At 39.9% G+C, this 16,170-nt stretch overlaps 1 protein-coding gene across 1 annotated transcript in view; it reads right to left on the reverse strand.

The window, feature by feature from the left end:
- MRPS27 (mitochondrial ribosomal protein S27) overlaps nt 1-16,127 on the reverse strand; it is an 83,485-nt gene extending 67,358 nt beyond the window's left edge. The window contains exons 1-2 of the mRNA XM_070412151.1: nt 16,054-16,127; nt 11,638-11,715 (exon numbers count right to left, since the gene is read on the reverse strand). Of these exons, the coding sequence (XP_070268252.1) occupies nt 11,638-11,715; nt 16,054-16,126 (151 nt within the window). The 5' untranslated portion in view covers nt 16,127. The remainder of the gene's footprint in view (nt 1-11,637; nt 11,716-16,053) is intronic.
- Nucleotides 16,128-16,170: the final 43 nt, after the last annotated feature.

The raw sequence follows: 16,170 nt of genomic DNA on the forward strand, positions 1-16,170 counted from the left end.
ACATAGCTGGTCTGTGTTTTTATCTATTTATTTTTCCTCTTTTTTACATTTATAAGTAAAATCCATGAAGGCAAGGCTTTAACTCATGACAAATTCTTAGTCTCTAGAACATTTCCATAAAAGGTACTCAATAAATACCTAAAGAAATGGGTAAAAGGAAGGGAGTGACAGAGGGAAGGAGGGAGAAAAGAATGGAAAGGAGGAAAGGAGAAAAAATAACTGGATTTCCAAGGGTATTTTTGATCTTTTTTTTTTTACTCCCTAGTGGAAGAAATCAGTATCAAGTAATAAGGAGACAGAGATAAACAACTGACAAGTATTTGTTGAAGACCTAGTGCAGTGCATTTAACCAATTTTTCCTCTGTTCTTTCCTGTAGGTAATGGTCTCAATGATTCAATAGCTGCTGGGAAAGCAACTTTGCAAATCCCCTAAACCTAATATGATGTAAAAGTAATTAGCTTTTCTCACAACTGTCTTGAAAGGATCGACACCAGGTGACTCAAGAATGGTATAGAGACCCCCCTACACACATACATAAGGATATCCCTAAAACCTCTTCACACTAAGGCAAACTAATATTGTTAAATCTACCTGCTCACAGAATGATATTAAACAACACTCCCATGATACCAAATCTTTATAATCCCTTCACAATAGAGGCCCTTGTGTTGAGATGACAGGCATTATAACCAATTACCTCAAATTTAAACTTTAAAAAAGCAGGATCAGGATCTACTGGCCTAATTACAATGGCCTCCATTTCCTCGTGGGTTTCACAGAGCGCACAAGGTAGAACTGAACATTGGATTAGGTTGGCTTCTGTAGTGTGGTAACTCAAGATTCTATTCTAATCCTTCACATTCAGACATCTTCAGCCAAGTGAAATCAGGGCTGGGGCCTCCAAAAGGGCAACAGCTGCTGGCCCAGCATCTGATGAATAACATTTGCATACTGCAAGTCAGAGAGAGGTTTGCTGCTAAATATAATGTGTGACCAATCACCTCCTATGACAGTGCTGGCGTGATGAATGAGGCAGAAAACTGCACAGAGCAGGGATGGCCAGGAAAGCTGGGCAGCTGCGGCCTGCAGAGGGCCAGCACCACAGGCTTCTGGACTATGGGCTTCAATAGCCAAAATCACACTTCATGTGTCACTGAGGGGCCAGCAGATGCTCAGATTTTGTTGAAAGGGATGTGCTAAAAAAGATGCTTTCTTGCTTGTCACTCAGTCTCAGGAAATACATAACAAAGACTATATGGAAAATGGATCTGAAAAATACTTCATTTAACAAAACTGTACAGATAATGTGGAAGTATGCCCAGAAAATGACATGTAAACTAGTATTAAAATAGCTTTCTTGTTTGAAGAAAACAATACCCTTGATGATCTGAGTACATACACATTGAGGACCCTACACTACTCCAAATATAGGCATGTACTGGTTCATAAACCCGGTTGAGGACATGAATCATCTGAGGGGCTTTAAAACTTCAGATTCCTAACCTCACACCTAGAGGGTAATTCTAATTCTGTAGGTTTGAGGTGACATCAGAGGAATCCAATTTTTTAAACAAAGCCCCAGGAGATTGTGATGCAGCTTCTTGGGACTAAAGTGGGTTATATTTGAAAATTACCATGGGGGGGGGGGGGGCGCGGGGCGGGTGGAGAATACAAAATAAGTCTTGGTTGCTCCTCCTAAGCTTGAAGAATATATTAAACTAAATTTTGTTTCTGGAATAAGGTGGACTAAATGTCCCTTAAAATATTCCTCCTACTATAAAAACAAAATATTTTGAAAAATTTTCAAATATGACTGAGCTTGGTTGTACAATACTGTACATGTTAAAGGGTTTTTCTTTATGGTATGTGAACACATCTCAATAAAGCTGTTATTAAAATATATATGACTGAGCTTTCAAGAAGGTAGATGTAATTGTCAGAGGCCACAGGCAAGATGGGAGCACAAACCTTGAGTGTTTAAGGGAGCACTGATGGTAGCAGTCACCTGAGAGGATCTGCAGGTTCCCAGTGACACAGCTTTGGTTTTAACGGCTTATGGGAGGCAGAGGATATAATCAAGGCCGTTATAAGACAACAAACTGGCTCAGAGAGCCCCAGGTAAAGCCAGGACCAGCTAGGGCTACACTTGCAGTGAAAAGGTGAATTAATTAGAAAATAATGTGCCATGCAAAGATAAACAGCAGGGATGCTGTACCTGAGGATTCTAAACTAGTCTGCCCTCACACCCCTGAGGCCCTAATTCGCATTCTTATGCTATACAAGATATACCAACCTGAGAACTTCGTTTAAAGTGGTCTAAAGAGTTGGTTTTATTGCATAAAATTCTAGAAAATGCAAACTAATCTGTAATGACAGAGAGCATATCAGTGGTTACCTGGGAATTTAGGAAGGTAGGCAGAAGAGGCAGGAAAGAAGGATTGCAAAGGTATAGAGCAGCCGTGGGCAAACTACGGCCCGCAGGCCGGATACGGCCCGTTTGAAATGAATAAAACTAAAGAAAAAAAAAGACTGTACCCTTTTATGTAATGATGTTTACTTTGAATTTATATTAGTTCACACAAACACTCCATCCATGCTTTTGTACCGGCCCTCCGGTCCAGTTTAAGAACCCATTGTGGCCCTCGAGTCAAAAAGTTTGCCCACCCCTGGTATAGAGAAAACTTGGTGGTGGTGGGTAGGGGAACACAATGCTCATTATTTAGATTGTGGTGATGAGTTCATCAACATATACAAATGCACATATGTCAAAACTTAACAAATTGTACACTTTAAGTATGTGCAGTTTATTTGTGTAAAGCAGGGGTCCTCAAACTTTTTAAACAGGGGGCCAGTTCACTGTCCCTCAGACCGTTGGAGGGCCAGACTATAGTTTAAAAAAAAAAACTATGAACAAATTCCTATGCACACTGCACATATCTTATTTTGAAGTAAAAAAACAAAACGGGAACAAATACAATATTTGTATTTGCATGTGGCCCGAGGGCCGAAGTTTGAGGACCCCTGGTGTAAAGAATACCTCAACAAAGGTGTAAAAAAAAAACACCACCCTGCAACTTGATGAGTAAATTAGAGCAGATTAGACACAGGTGAGGTAAGAATTAGTGAACTGAAAGATCTAAAAGAAATTACATAAAATGCACAAAGATAGGTAAAGATGAAAAGTATAAAAGAGAAATAGGAAATAAAATAAGGCTTAAACTACATTTAATTGAATTTCTAAAAGAAGTTAAATAAAGAAAATAGGGAGAGGTAATACATGATCAGATAATAGCTAAATAAATTTTAGAACTGATAAAAGAACTGTTTTCAGATCCAAGAAACATATAAAAATCTCAAATCAATTAAGTAAAATTCCACCCACACCATAATACGTTATAGAAAAACTGAAGAATAAGGGGATTTTAAAAGTAGCCAGAAGAAAAAGATAAGTTATTTACAAAGGAAAAACAACTACACCAATGTGTATTTTCTTAGTAGGAACAACAGAAGGCAGAATAATATGCTAGGTGTAAATACTCTCAACAGAGATTCACAAATCTAGTAATTTTATCTTTTAAAATTAAGATAAAAATAAGATGTTTTTAGAGAAACAAAAACTGAGATAATTCATTAGCAACAAACACTTACAAAAGGAACTTCTTAGAAGTTGTATTATTTTAGAAGATAGAAAATGATCCTCTAAAGAAGACTTGAGATGCTAGAATGGTAAGTAAATAAAACTGTTTCAATCTGAGGGAAAATTGACTATGCAAAATAATAATGTCTTACGTGTGTTTTAAAGGATAAAACTTTAATATTAGACAATAACGTTTGGGATGTGTGTGTGTGAAAATGAGACTGAAAGAGGAGGATGCACACAAATCAGGCCACCTCTAGAACAGCCCAGCCAGCAGAGGGTAAATACAGAACTTGGTAAATGAATAGATGTCACAGAGATGCAAATATGGAACTGACAAAGTTAAGAAAGCAGGCTTCACAAAATCTCCATCAGGCTTCAAGAGCAGGATTTGAAAACTTACTGCAATAAGCCAAAGGTCTCCACAGCTGAAATGAAATAGCAAAACTAAAGCTCAGCTAATGGAAGAAATGTCAGTAAGAGATTACCACAGTGCTCAGTTTTGAACTGAATGCAAATGTGTCAGTGGTATAATTCACTTCGGATTTGGAAAGGGAGTTCCTAAAATAAATTAATTCATAAAAAAAACATAAAAAAGGTGGCTTACTTTATGATTACTTATAAACTCGAAAATCAGAAATAAAATATTTAAGTTAGTAGGGCTCAGGAATCCAATTCAGTTTACCCTGGGCCCTTGTTTCTAGCAGGGTGACCCAAGCAAACTTCATCTCATAGAACTTAGAGAGCTTCCCCATCATGCCTGTCCTACCTGAACTATATCCAGTTCCTGAAAATGGTTTTCTCTCATATCCAATTCACTGTGGGTCCTAGTCTGTAATTCAAAAGCTGCTAACTGGCTAAAGCTAATAACTGTCACCCTGTACCTTCCCAAGAGATCTGCACAGTTAATAGAGGAATTTAGAGGCAATGCTTTAATTCAGTGTTTAACCAAAAGAAAGCCCAGTACAGAAACAGTCTAAAACTGAAATCGTCTGACTTGAGTTGGAAAGTCCAAGAACTCCTAAGGTTCTGTAGGCCCTAGTTGGAGAATTAAGGCCCTTTCCATAAAATATCAATTGCAGATGGCTGGTGTGGCTCAGTGGTTGAGCATCTACCTATGAATCAAGAAGTCACGGTTCGATTCCCAGTCAGGGCACATGCCTGGATTGCGGGCTAGATCCCCATGCAGGAGGCAGCCTACCAATGATTCTCTTTCATCAATGATGTTTCTATCTCTCTCTCCCTCTCCCTTCCTCTCTGAAATCAATAAAAATATATTTAAAATATATATCAACTGCAATTGATTAAAATGTCTGAAATGCTTAAATCCATGAATTCATAATGAACAACAATACCTCACTGATCATCTTTGAAGGATGGTAAGGGGTCAGCTCATTATTGAAATTTGTCTTCTCCATACACACTTTTTCTCAGAATAACTAAACTTTTGCTGAAATGAAATTCTTTTACAAAAGTTTTCTGGGTAATAAGTGAGGAAGAAATGATAAAGCTAAAATAGCAACATTTTGAAGCTCCTAATGAAATAATGGACCTAAGCATTGATCACGAATGGCCTTTAACATCACAGAGGGACAATCAAATGCTGTGTCTCCTGACAAAGTAAACTCCACTTCTTATGAAGTATTCATGCCAAAAGAAAAATAAAAACAGAAAGATCCTAGTCAAGCTTCCTTTTCTAATTGTCAGTTGTATAGGGCATATAGAAGGTAGAGGTAAGTAAATAAAATAAAACCACCAAAAGGATAAAAAACAGCAAATTCAGAATGCAGGAAACTCCATAGGACAAAAAGTCTATTTTCTTCAACAAATAAATTACAAGAAAGAGAGAAACCTACAGATTAAAAGATATTTAAGAGACCTCTCAACACATTATAAATATGGACCTTATCCGGATTCCATTTCAACAAACTGTAAATTAAAAATAAATTTAGAAGATATTTGGGGAAATGTGAGCATTGATGGAATATATAATGATGTTAAGGAATTATTCATTTTTAGATATGAGTAGCGTTATAGCTATTTTAAAAAAATCCTTATCTTTTAGAGTACATATCAAAATACATATAAAATTATCTGATAACAAGGATTTGATAAAAAGTAATCTGGTGATGGGGTAGAGGATTGACGAAACAAGACTGGCAGGGAATTGATAACTGCTGAAGCTGGGGGACAGTACACAGGGATGATTATACTATTCTTTCTACTTTTGTTTGTTTCTATTAAAAAAAGACTTTAAAAGAAGCAAGAGAAGGGAGGGGAACATAACCAATTGCATTGTACAGACCTTATGTGCATCTGGATTAAAGCAAACCTCTAAAAAAAACTTATAAGAATATCAGGGAAATGTGTACATTTACTGGATATTTCATATTTAAACAATTATTAATATTTTAGGTGTGATAATGGGTATTAAAAATAACCTTGTCTATTAGAGGTATACAATAAAATATTTATGGCTGAAATACTACCTGAAATGTGTCTCAAAATAATCCAAAGTACCAGGATGGGGGAATGAGAAGCAGAGATGAAGTAAAGATCGGCCGTGGCTGATAACTGTTGAAGTCAGATGATGGATAAAGGGAATTCCTTCTACCACTATACTTTTGTATATTTTAGATTTGCCATTAAAAAAATTAACCTGTGTCAGAAGTCAGGATAATGGTTACTTTTGTAGAGAATGGGAGCGGCAATAAGGGCTTCTGGAGTGGTAGGAATATTCCATCCTACACAGGTTTGTTCACTTTGTGATAACTCATCAATCTATACATTATGATTTGTGCACTTTTATTACACTGCAATAAAAAATTATTTTTTAAAAAGTCAAGAAATTCAGTGCTTCAATGCAAGGGAAGACTCGGTACAACTGCAGGCACTACAGCAATCACTAAGAGCGGAAAGGCAACAGAATACTGTATGGCTCTAAGCAAGGTCATAATACGGCCTGTTTCTTCATCTCTGACGGCGAATAACAGCAGCTGCCTTAGCGGGCTGTGAGCATTAAATGGGAGGATGCCTATGAAATGCCTTGCACAGAACCCGGCACACAGCTGGCAGTGAACAGAGATTGTCTTCCGATTTTTATCCGAGGACCTGCACTGTATGATGGCCTGCTTGCCCCCGAGACAGCAGGGCAGGTACACTACACTAAACAGAGCTGGTGTGAATCAACACCTCCACGGTAATAAACAGCCCTCATACTGCGAGCTGCGCAGATCTCCACAGCTCTCCCTCCAGACTATCAGAAACCACGAATGGGACTGAAGACGGAGGCACCATAGCTGCATGCCTTTCCGGGGGAACCCAGAACGTCTCCTGCACAGTATTCGGCTGGAAGACGAAATCATTTAACACAGATCACAGACACAGACCCAGACCCACACCTCTTCCCTCTCCCCCCACTCCACTCCTCCCCACGTCCTCCAATGGGGACTCGCGGAGTATGTGGTCCTCCTCGCTCCCCCAATCAGCGAGTCCGCACCAGATCCCCGCGCCCAATCACAGCACTCCACATGCTGGAGGGCAGGCCTCCCACACGCGCGCACGGAGGCTTCCGGAGAGGCTGTGGGCCACAGAAAAGGTCCACAGGCTGCGCGGCGTCTCCGAAGAGCCCGCACTGCCACCTACCGCCCGATCTTCCCGGGCCGCCGCCGCAATCATCAATCACCCGCCCTGCCTGACCACAGCGTGCCCTCACTTCTCAGGGCCAAGTACTAACCCAAACACTCAAATACGAGTTAGGGAAAGCATGTAGTAATAGCACATAGACGCGAAAGCTTGTTCTAATCACATTCTATTAAACAGTAAAGAAAAACATACTGTCTCCAGGCCATTTGAGTTTCAGAATCTCCCACCTTTTATACAGAGGTAAAATCAAGGGGCCTAGAGACCTGTTCATTCCACAGATTTCTGGAGCACCTGCTGCATGTCAGGGTCTTAGCTGGGGCAGCCATTACCATCCTCCCTAATTTACAAGGACAGGAACCGAGGTGAAGTGACAGTTTTGGAAAGCTGGAAGAGCTGGGGGTCACACCTAGATGTCTGTCTCCCAAACGCAGGCTCTTCACCACATCACGCTGCTTAACCAAGTGCTGTAAGAAGATAGGGTGAGGGAAATTCTATCCTGACTGGGTAGGATTCAGGATGTACAAAGGGTATTCTAGGCTAGGTGGTATTCAGTAAATGGTAGCTGGTACTGCGTTCCCAAGTATACTATCTTAACAGACAAGGAGACAATTACCCCCATATACTTATTTGTTGCAGATTACTTTGTTTATTTTTTGGCAAAAAAGTTTTTACTTATTCAGGAATCCATGAAAACGTTTCCCTAGATTTGTCTCAGAATAACAGACAGCTGACTATACCCCATACCTAGGTGCCAAATATAGTAGACTCATTTACTAATCTTCCCCTCATACCTCAGAAAGTGTTAGCAATAGCTTTCCTTAAATTCTTCATTCTCTTCTCTGTACTCCCATAGTCCTTTTCTTTTAATTCACATATAGTACATCAGAAAAAGCTTTGCAATATAATTGAGTCCATGTCAAGTTTCATCACTACAACAGTGGTTTCAAAAAGGAGTATTATTAGCCCTAGAGGGCATTTTAGAATATATGGGGGTCTTTTTTTTTTTTTTACTGTTAGAATGACAGCCAGGCATTACTGGCACTTAATGGGCAGAACAGAAAATTAGGTAACCTACAATGCTGAGACTGCCCAATACATCAAAACATCATCCTTTTTGGGAGCCAGAGTTTTCAGTATGGAAAGGAGATACAAATATGGACTAGAGGAAGGCAAGGAAGAATCCTGTGGGAATATACTAGGATTGGAAGTATTAGTATGAACTCATTTTTAAAAAATATATATGTATGCATATGTGCATGGATGTTCACATCTGTATGTTTATGAGTTTACTAGACAGAGGCCTGGTGCACGAAATTTATGCACGGGGTGGGGAGGGGAGGTCCCTCAGCCCAGCCTGCGCCCTCTTGTAGTCCGGGAGTCCTTGGGGGATGTCTAAGTGCCACAGAGGCAGGAGAGGCTCCAGCCACTGCCACTGCGCTCACCAGCCATGAGCCCAGCTTCTAGCTGAGCTGCGCTCCCCATGTGGGAGGGCACTGACCACCAGGGGGCAGCTCCCGCGTTAAGCAGGATCAGGCCGAAACCAGCTCTCCAACATCCCGAGGGGTCCTGGATTGTGAGAGGGTGCAGGCCAGGCTGAGGGACCCCACCGGTGCACGACTGGGGTCGGGGAGGGGCGCAGGAAGTTGGCCAGCCTGGGAGGGCTCCAGGGCGTGTCTGGCCCATCTTGCTCAGTCCCAATTGGCCAGACCCCAGCAGCAAGCTAACCTACGATCAGAGCATCTGCCCCCTGGTGGTCAGTGACATCATAGCGAGTTGTTGAGCAGCCTTAGCATATCATTAGCATATTACGCTTTGATTGGTTGAACCGACAACCGGACACTTAGCATATTAGGCTTTTATTATATAGGATGTATACATATTTTCCACTGAATGGGCCAAGAAGCAAAAACTCCACAATGACAAGAGGACAACTACTATGCAGATCTTGGCTTCTAATACCATTCCCTTTAAAAGGAACCAGGACTCCTTGGAGAAAGAGTTGATTCCCAGGCCAGAGCAGGAAAGGTACAAGATGAGCTTAGAACACTGAGAGTCAGCTTGAAAGGGCTCCTACTAGCCAAATCTGGGACAGAAAGGTAATGAATCATTAGAAAGAAAAACAAGAGAAATTCATAATCCAGAAGACCATATAATTCAAAGGAAGAAATGGGAACGGAGGGAGGGCTCATGCTTATAGTAGAATACTGAGTACTAACTAGTAAATGTGGAAGTATTATTGGAGTTGGAAAACCATCATTTTTCAATTGTAGTAAAGACTGATTCAGGCAAGATGCCTCAATAGATGCTAAATCTAGGGGGAAACTTTTGCTCAACATGATGTTTGCATATTAAAATATCTCTCCACAGATTGCCTATTAGTCATAATGGAGAAAAATAGTAACTGTCCAGTGAGGAAATCAGACACACTTGACAAGGTGATCAAAATTAACATTGCCAGTGAAGGCAGATCGACAACAGGTACCTCTAGATGTGCCCTGAGAAGGACAAAATAACACTGACAATATTCTGATGGGAAAGCATATCTTGAATCTAATCATAAGGAAACCTCAGACAAACCCAAAAAGAATATCCTATTAAAAAAAGGGACTGGCTTCTTTAAAAATGTCAGGTCATATACACTAAAGCATTCAGGATAAAGAGCTGTAATATATGCAAAAAAAATGTTCAAAGAGTAAAAAAAAAAAAAAAAAAAAGTGTGCAGAGTATAAGAAAGCAAAAACAAATGGGTCAAAATGGTGAAAATATGTAAATCTGGGCTAAGGGTCAGATGCTCTTTGTATTATTCTTATGATTTTTTTTGTAAATTTCAAATTATTTCCATATAAAAAGTTAAAAATATTTGGTCCATATATCATATATGACATGGCAGATATCCACACTATTAAAAATACCTGTCTATAATTAACAAAACTCCATTTTACATATAAAAACAAAGCACTTTGGGGGACATAATTTGAAAATAAGCTGAATTTTCCATAAATGCAACTACTAGGTAAACTGAGGAAAGACAGCACTTTGATTCATTCAGAACTTTACCAAAAATTGTTCATCATTTTGTGAATAAAGCTGTCAGCACCTATGATAATGGTATTTGACTTTGCTAGCACACCACATCTGTATCCATCTGCATTTCTGTTTGTTGTTCACAGTGATTCTACATTTCAGTGCAAACATGTAGTTACTAATCTTCAGATTCTCCACAGCTCTGTTTTGGCTGGCTCCTGCCCATACATCCAATGCCAGGTCTCACAAACCAACTCTGCTCTCCAAGGTAGACTTTATAGATAGCTATAAAAGAATCCTGCCTGCTCAAATTATGGGAAGAACCCATAAACACAGAGAGACTTTCTTCTTATTTAACATAAGCCAAAAAAAAAAAAAAAAGCAGAGCAAGAAATCTTGGGGAAAATATTAGATCAGCACTAGAACTGATCCAAAAATTACATCATTCCCCATAAAACTATCACCAATCATCTTATGTTATCACAATGATGTTATATATAAAATATATTATGTAGCATGTACATGTCTATAAAATGATCATAGGGTCAGTGATTTTTTTAGGCTTTGTTATTTTATAGAAGAAGGGCTGCTATTAGTGTAATTTAACATAGGGAACAGGAGCCTGTAATGAGGAGCCTACTGCCTGAGAAGTGTTACCCAACTATTTTCCTTAAATGGTTTACATGAGATTATAACACTGCTTTCAAATCAATCTGTCATCTGGCAATGAAATAGAGGAGAGTTAAAAAGCTGTCTGAAGACTACAAGTTAGAAATGACAATAAAAAAAAGATAAGTTACTAGCAGGTTTGCCTCAGTAGATAGAGAGTTGGCCTGCGGACTGAAGGATCCCGGGTCTGATTCTGGTCAAGGGCATATGCCAGGGTTGCAGGCTCAATCCCCAGTGTGGGGCATGCAGGAGGCAGCCAATCAATAATTCTCTCTCACTATTGATGTTTTTATCTCTCTCTCCCTCTCCCTTGCTCCCTGAAATCAATAAAAAATATATTTTAAAAAAGAATATAAAACAAATTTTTCTTTGCAGATAACATAAAACAGAGGCTGCAGAGCAACTAACTATACAATAAAAATGGACAAAAAAAAAAGAATTGTTTACATAACTTAGGAAGACCACTCATCAAGGCAAAAAAAGAAATAGCAGGATAACAAAAATGACTTTGCCATGTGTGAAACAAAAGTCTAATTCCTTTTAAGAGCTAAAATGTACTTATCTGAATTGGGTTATCATAAAAGCATCATTTCATAATACATCATATGAATATATTATCATAAACACATGGAGTGACTGCAAGTGACACACAGGTACCTACCGAGGTGACAATCTTCTTTTTCTCTTGCTTCCCATTTCTGGCTGTCCACGTATGCTGCAGAAAGCAGACACCTTTTACCTGAGGAAAAAAGACAATTATCTCAACATTCATGGTTTCACAACAGGTTTAGTTTATATGCCTGTTTCATTAAACATATCTTTGTAATATGTTCAATTTACTAGATTTAAAGATTCTAACATGATACTGTAACCAACATTGCACAGTTAACAATTCAGTTCTCGACAAACTGCACTCAACCTCTAACAAGTATAAGATACAGATAACTAAAAAAAAAAAAAAAAAAAAAGATACAGAGAACTGAAAATTTATACAATAATGTTATGGGTAGAAATGCTGGTAATTTTGTTCCTATAACTTTAGGACTAGGAACCATTTGTTTCCATTAAATTATAGCCTAGGTAAGCACTAGAACCCTTTGGAACTGGTAACATTTGCTGAACGGCTGCTTAACTCATTAATCGAATGCCTCATAATCATTAGTTGGTCCTCAAAACATTGCCACGTGACAGATCAGCATATTTACCCTTATTTCACATAAAGCAAACAATAATATCTTACCCAGTACACCAGCACCCTAGTGGTAAATAAGAGAAAGCAGTAAGCCAAATTTCAGGTAACCCACGAACTGGCATAGCTGTATTCCCAGTACCTGGCACAAGGACTGGCATATGGCAACGCTCAATAAATGAGCTCAAATGAAAATCTTTTGTGCTTCAAAGGACACTACCCAGAAAGTGAAAGGAAAACTCACAGGATGAGAAAACATTTGCAAATCATTTCTCTGATAAGGGATTTGTGTCCCGAATATATAAATAATTCTTACTACTCAAAATTTAAAAAGACAAATAACCCAACTGAAAATGGGCAAAGGATTTGAACAAATATTTCTAATACAGGAAAAGTATGCACAAACACAAACATATATACATACATGCAAATGGCTAGCAAGTACATGAAAAGATGTTTAGTATTTGCTATTAGGGAAAGGCAAAATACATTGAAATTCCACTTCACACCCACTAGAGTGACTATAATAAAAAAGACAGATAGTAATAGTTGTTGATATAAATGTAGAAAAACTGGAACCTTTTACAATTCAGGTGAAAATGTAAAGTAGTGCAGCCACTTTGGAAAAGTTTGTTAGTTCCTTAAAACATAAACATGAAGTTACCATACAACTCAGCAATTCCACTCCTACGTATATACCCAAGAAAAATGAAAGTATGTTTCCACACAAAAATTTGTATAAAACAGAAACAGAAAGCAGATTAGTGGTTGCCTAGATTTGGAGGGTTAGGGGTCAGGAAAACTTCAGGGAAGTTGGGGAGTAATTTACTAAGTTTGATTTTGTTTTGTTTTGTATTTTGAGGTAGTGAAAATGTCCTAAATTGATTGTGATGATGGCTAGAAGAGGGTGGCAGGTCCTTAGAGTGATGTGTAAAGGATATAAAGAGTGACATAAGGACTTGACTTGCCATTGCTTACTTTGAAGATATTTGAGAAAGGGACCATTAGCCAAGGAATGCAGATGGTTCTTAAAAGATAGAAAAGGCATGGAAGCAGATTCTACATCTCTTTCAATGCCGGGGGCCGGTCCATCCTTGTTGCTCGACACAGTCACTTCAGGGAAGAAACATCTGCACAGCATATGTTTCAAGGTACCTGGTGTATACGGCATACTGTTCTTAATATGTTTGCTCCCCCTTTTTTAGCGCTATGTGTTATAACCAGAACCACCTCCCTGAGAAAGGTTGTTTCCCCAGGTGGGGATTTTTCCCTGGAGTTAGGGATTAACAGGACTAAGGAAGAGAATAAATCAGTAAAACCCCCTAGTGTTACAGAAATACCGTGTACTACTTATGAAGAACTTGGACTAAGACTGTTGGCAATAAATTTGGGACTTGTTGGGCCCACATCCCCAGGGGTCTGCCCACCAGGGAAAGCACCAAAGCCTATACCCCTGGAGACCCACCGACACAGGGCAATCCCAGGGAAAGCAAGCAGTGGGGCTGGGAGGACATAACCTTTACTGGGTAGAATAATCTCCTTCAGTCACTTCCTTGTAGCTTATCAGTAGAGCAGTAGAATAGTGACCTTGGAATAGCCCTTATAAAGGAACACAGAGATTAACCTAGACAAGATTAAAATCAACAGAACTAGATAGAGACAGGATTTTTGGCAAAGGTCAGATAAGAAACTATGGAAATGAAACCAGGAACTGTAGGTTACCCAAAACATACCATGATGTGATTATAGAGGCATGCTTATAGGATCAAATGGTATAAATACAGATGTAACAGGACAATAAAAAAAGAACCTGTCTATGCTGATCAACTGAACGTTGTCTTCGTGTCATTCCTTCTTCACTGACTCCATCCACACCTTTGGGAACCCCTGGACCTGCTGGGGCTGGACCCCAACATTTCAACACTTTGATTTTAGCACAGCAAGACCCCGTGTCAGACTTTTGACCTACAGAACTGTAATATAATAAATCTGCATTGTTCTAAGCCACCAAATTTGTGGTAATTTGGTAACCTGCTTATCTAACTTCAGCCAGTCAATTTTTAACACAACCATTCTCTAACTTAACTATCCACTATAAGAAATATTTTTCCATTTAATTCTGAAAAAAATACCTTCAAGGACCAGAATTTCAAAGTTTAGAGAACATGGATGGGCTCTATCCCACGCCTTAAGAAAGATAAGACATTCCATTTTCTCTAAGCCTTTAAAAGCAGGATGTTCATCTTTCTGAGATGCTTTATAAAGGACACCATTTAAAGTTCTTTCTATCTCTGTATAGTAGTTGGAAGGTCTATATATTAACACTGGAATCAAAGAATTTCTATAAAGTTGGACAGAACAATACATTTGCTGTGAGTATGTACAACGTAGACTATTTTTCCTCTAATGGTTCAAGAGGTTTTGATGACTTAAAGTCAGGCTCCTTATCAGCATTTTCAAATCTGAAGTGGTCTATAATGCACTATCCTACTTATTTATATTACTTGCCTACAGCCTCCATTTCCTCATTTCAAGACTCCTTTCATCTATGGCCTAACCCAGTGCTTGTTTAATATAACTTTCTGTAATGATGTAAATGTTCAATTCTTAGCCGTCCCCATACAGTAGTCACTGGCCACAGGTGTCTAGTGAACACTTAAACTATAGCTAGTGTGACAAAGAAACTGAATTTTAAATTTTATTTAATTTTTACTAATTTAAATAGCCACAGGCAGCTAGTGGCTACCACAATGGAATAGCACGGGTATATAACCTACTGCAAGTTCAAAGGAAGACCAAAATGCTAACTGGAAATTCTCTCCCTTATCTAATCGCATTCCCTTGTTAGAATGAAAGGTTGTCCCCAGACATTCTAAGCAAGCACAATACCCTCCCTAACAGATCATCGAAGGTCTTGTTGACATTGAAACATTGACAAGCATCACTAAATATGCTTGTAAATAGCTACAACCGCTTGAGATGCCAGGCACCGTGCATACCACTGTACATTAAATATTAAATATTTTTATCAGCTAGGCCAACCAGTTCATCCTCAGAAAACTTCGGGTGGCCAACTTGTGACCTCACGTTGATATTTAATGGCTGCTCCCGAAGAAGTGTGAGCAGGAGTGTATGTGCTGCTTTTCTATAGGGGCTACAGGAGGCATGTTGGAAAGAGGAGATAACAGGCACTGAAACATCGACTGGGATTATTTTAACCACTTAATCATGTACTTATCAGGATTTAGCTTCTGAAAATGTTAAAAAACATTTTTCCCCATGTCTTTATCCATGAAACAGGTTTTGGGTGGGCTGCCATCCACTCAGATATCGAAGTGCTTTAGAAGTAACTATCAGCATTCATTGTCTACAGGTAGAAGACCAGCTAAGGAAGGTCAATCGAAAATTGTGCCCAAGGTCATCGGGAAGAGTGAGCCGAGTACACTGAGAAACTCCCACCAGCCGAACCCGGGGCTCTGGCCCCTGTGCGCGGCGAAGGGGCCGCTAGGACGCCCCTCCGAGGAAACCTGCAGGGAGACCACGTTCAGCGCCCAGGGGGGACACATTGGGGCTTTTCAGGTTCAGCAGAAGGCAGTCACCCCGACACAGACCCAGCCAGTCACACGCAAAAGCGCTCAGGCTAGACGTTCTCTGCTCGTTACCCCTGTGGATGGGAGACACCATTATTTTACGAAAGGAGACGGGTCGGAGACGGGTCGGAGACGCTGCCTCCCCGTGCTGTGCTACCGAACACCCCCCAGGACTTCTCCAGCAACGAGACCCCAGAAGCATTCCCTCTCCTCTTCCAAGCCCATCGCTGCTTTCACTCAAGGAACAGGGTTCTCCGGGATCTAACGGAGCAGCCCCACGAAGGCAGCAGCCACCAACCTGCCAGGGAGAGGTGAGGCAGAGGCACTCTCCGCGCCAGGAGGAACCCGTGCCGCGCCATGGGGGCCGCCATCTTGGACTCTACCAAGGCGGCCGCCGGCCGGGGGGGTGGCAGGC

This window comes from Myotis yumanensis, unplaced genomic scaffold (genome assembly GCF_028538775.1).
Source record: "Myotis yumanensis isolate MYYU_CA2020_CCGP unplaced genomic scaffold, mMyoYum1.0.hap1 SCAF_4, whole genome shotgun sequence".
Classification (NCBI taxonomy): Eukaryota; Metazoa; Chordata; class Mammalia; order Chiroptera; family Vespertilionidae; genus Myotis; species Myotis yumanensis.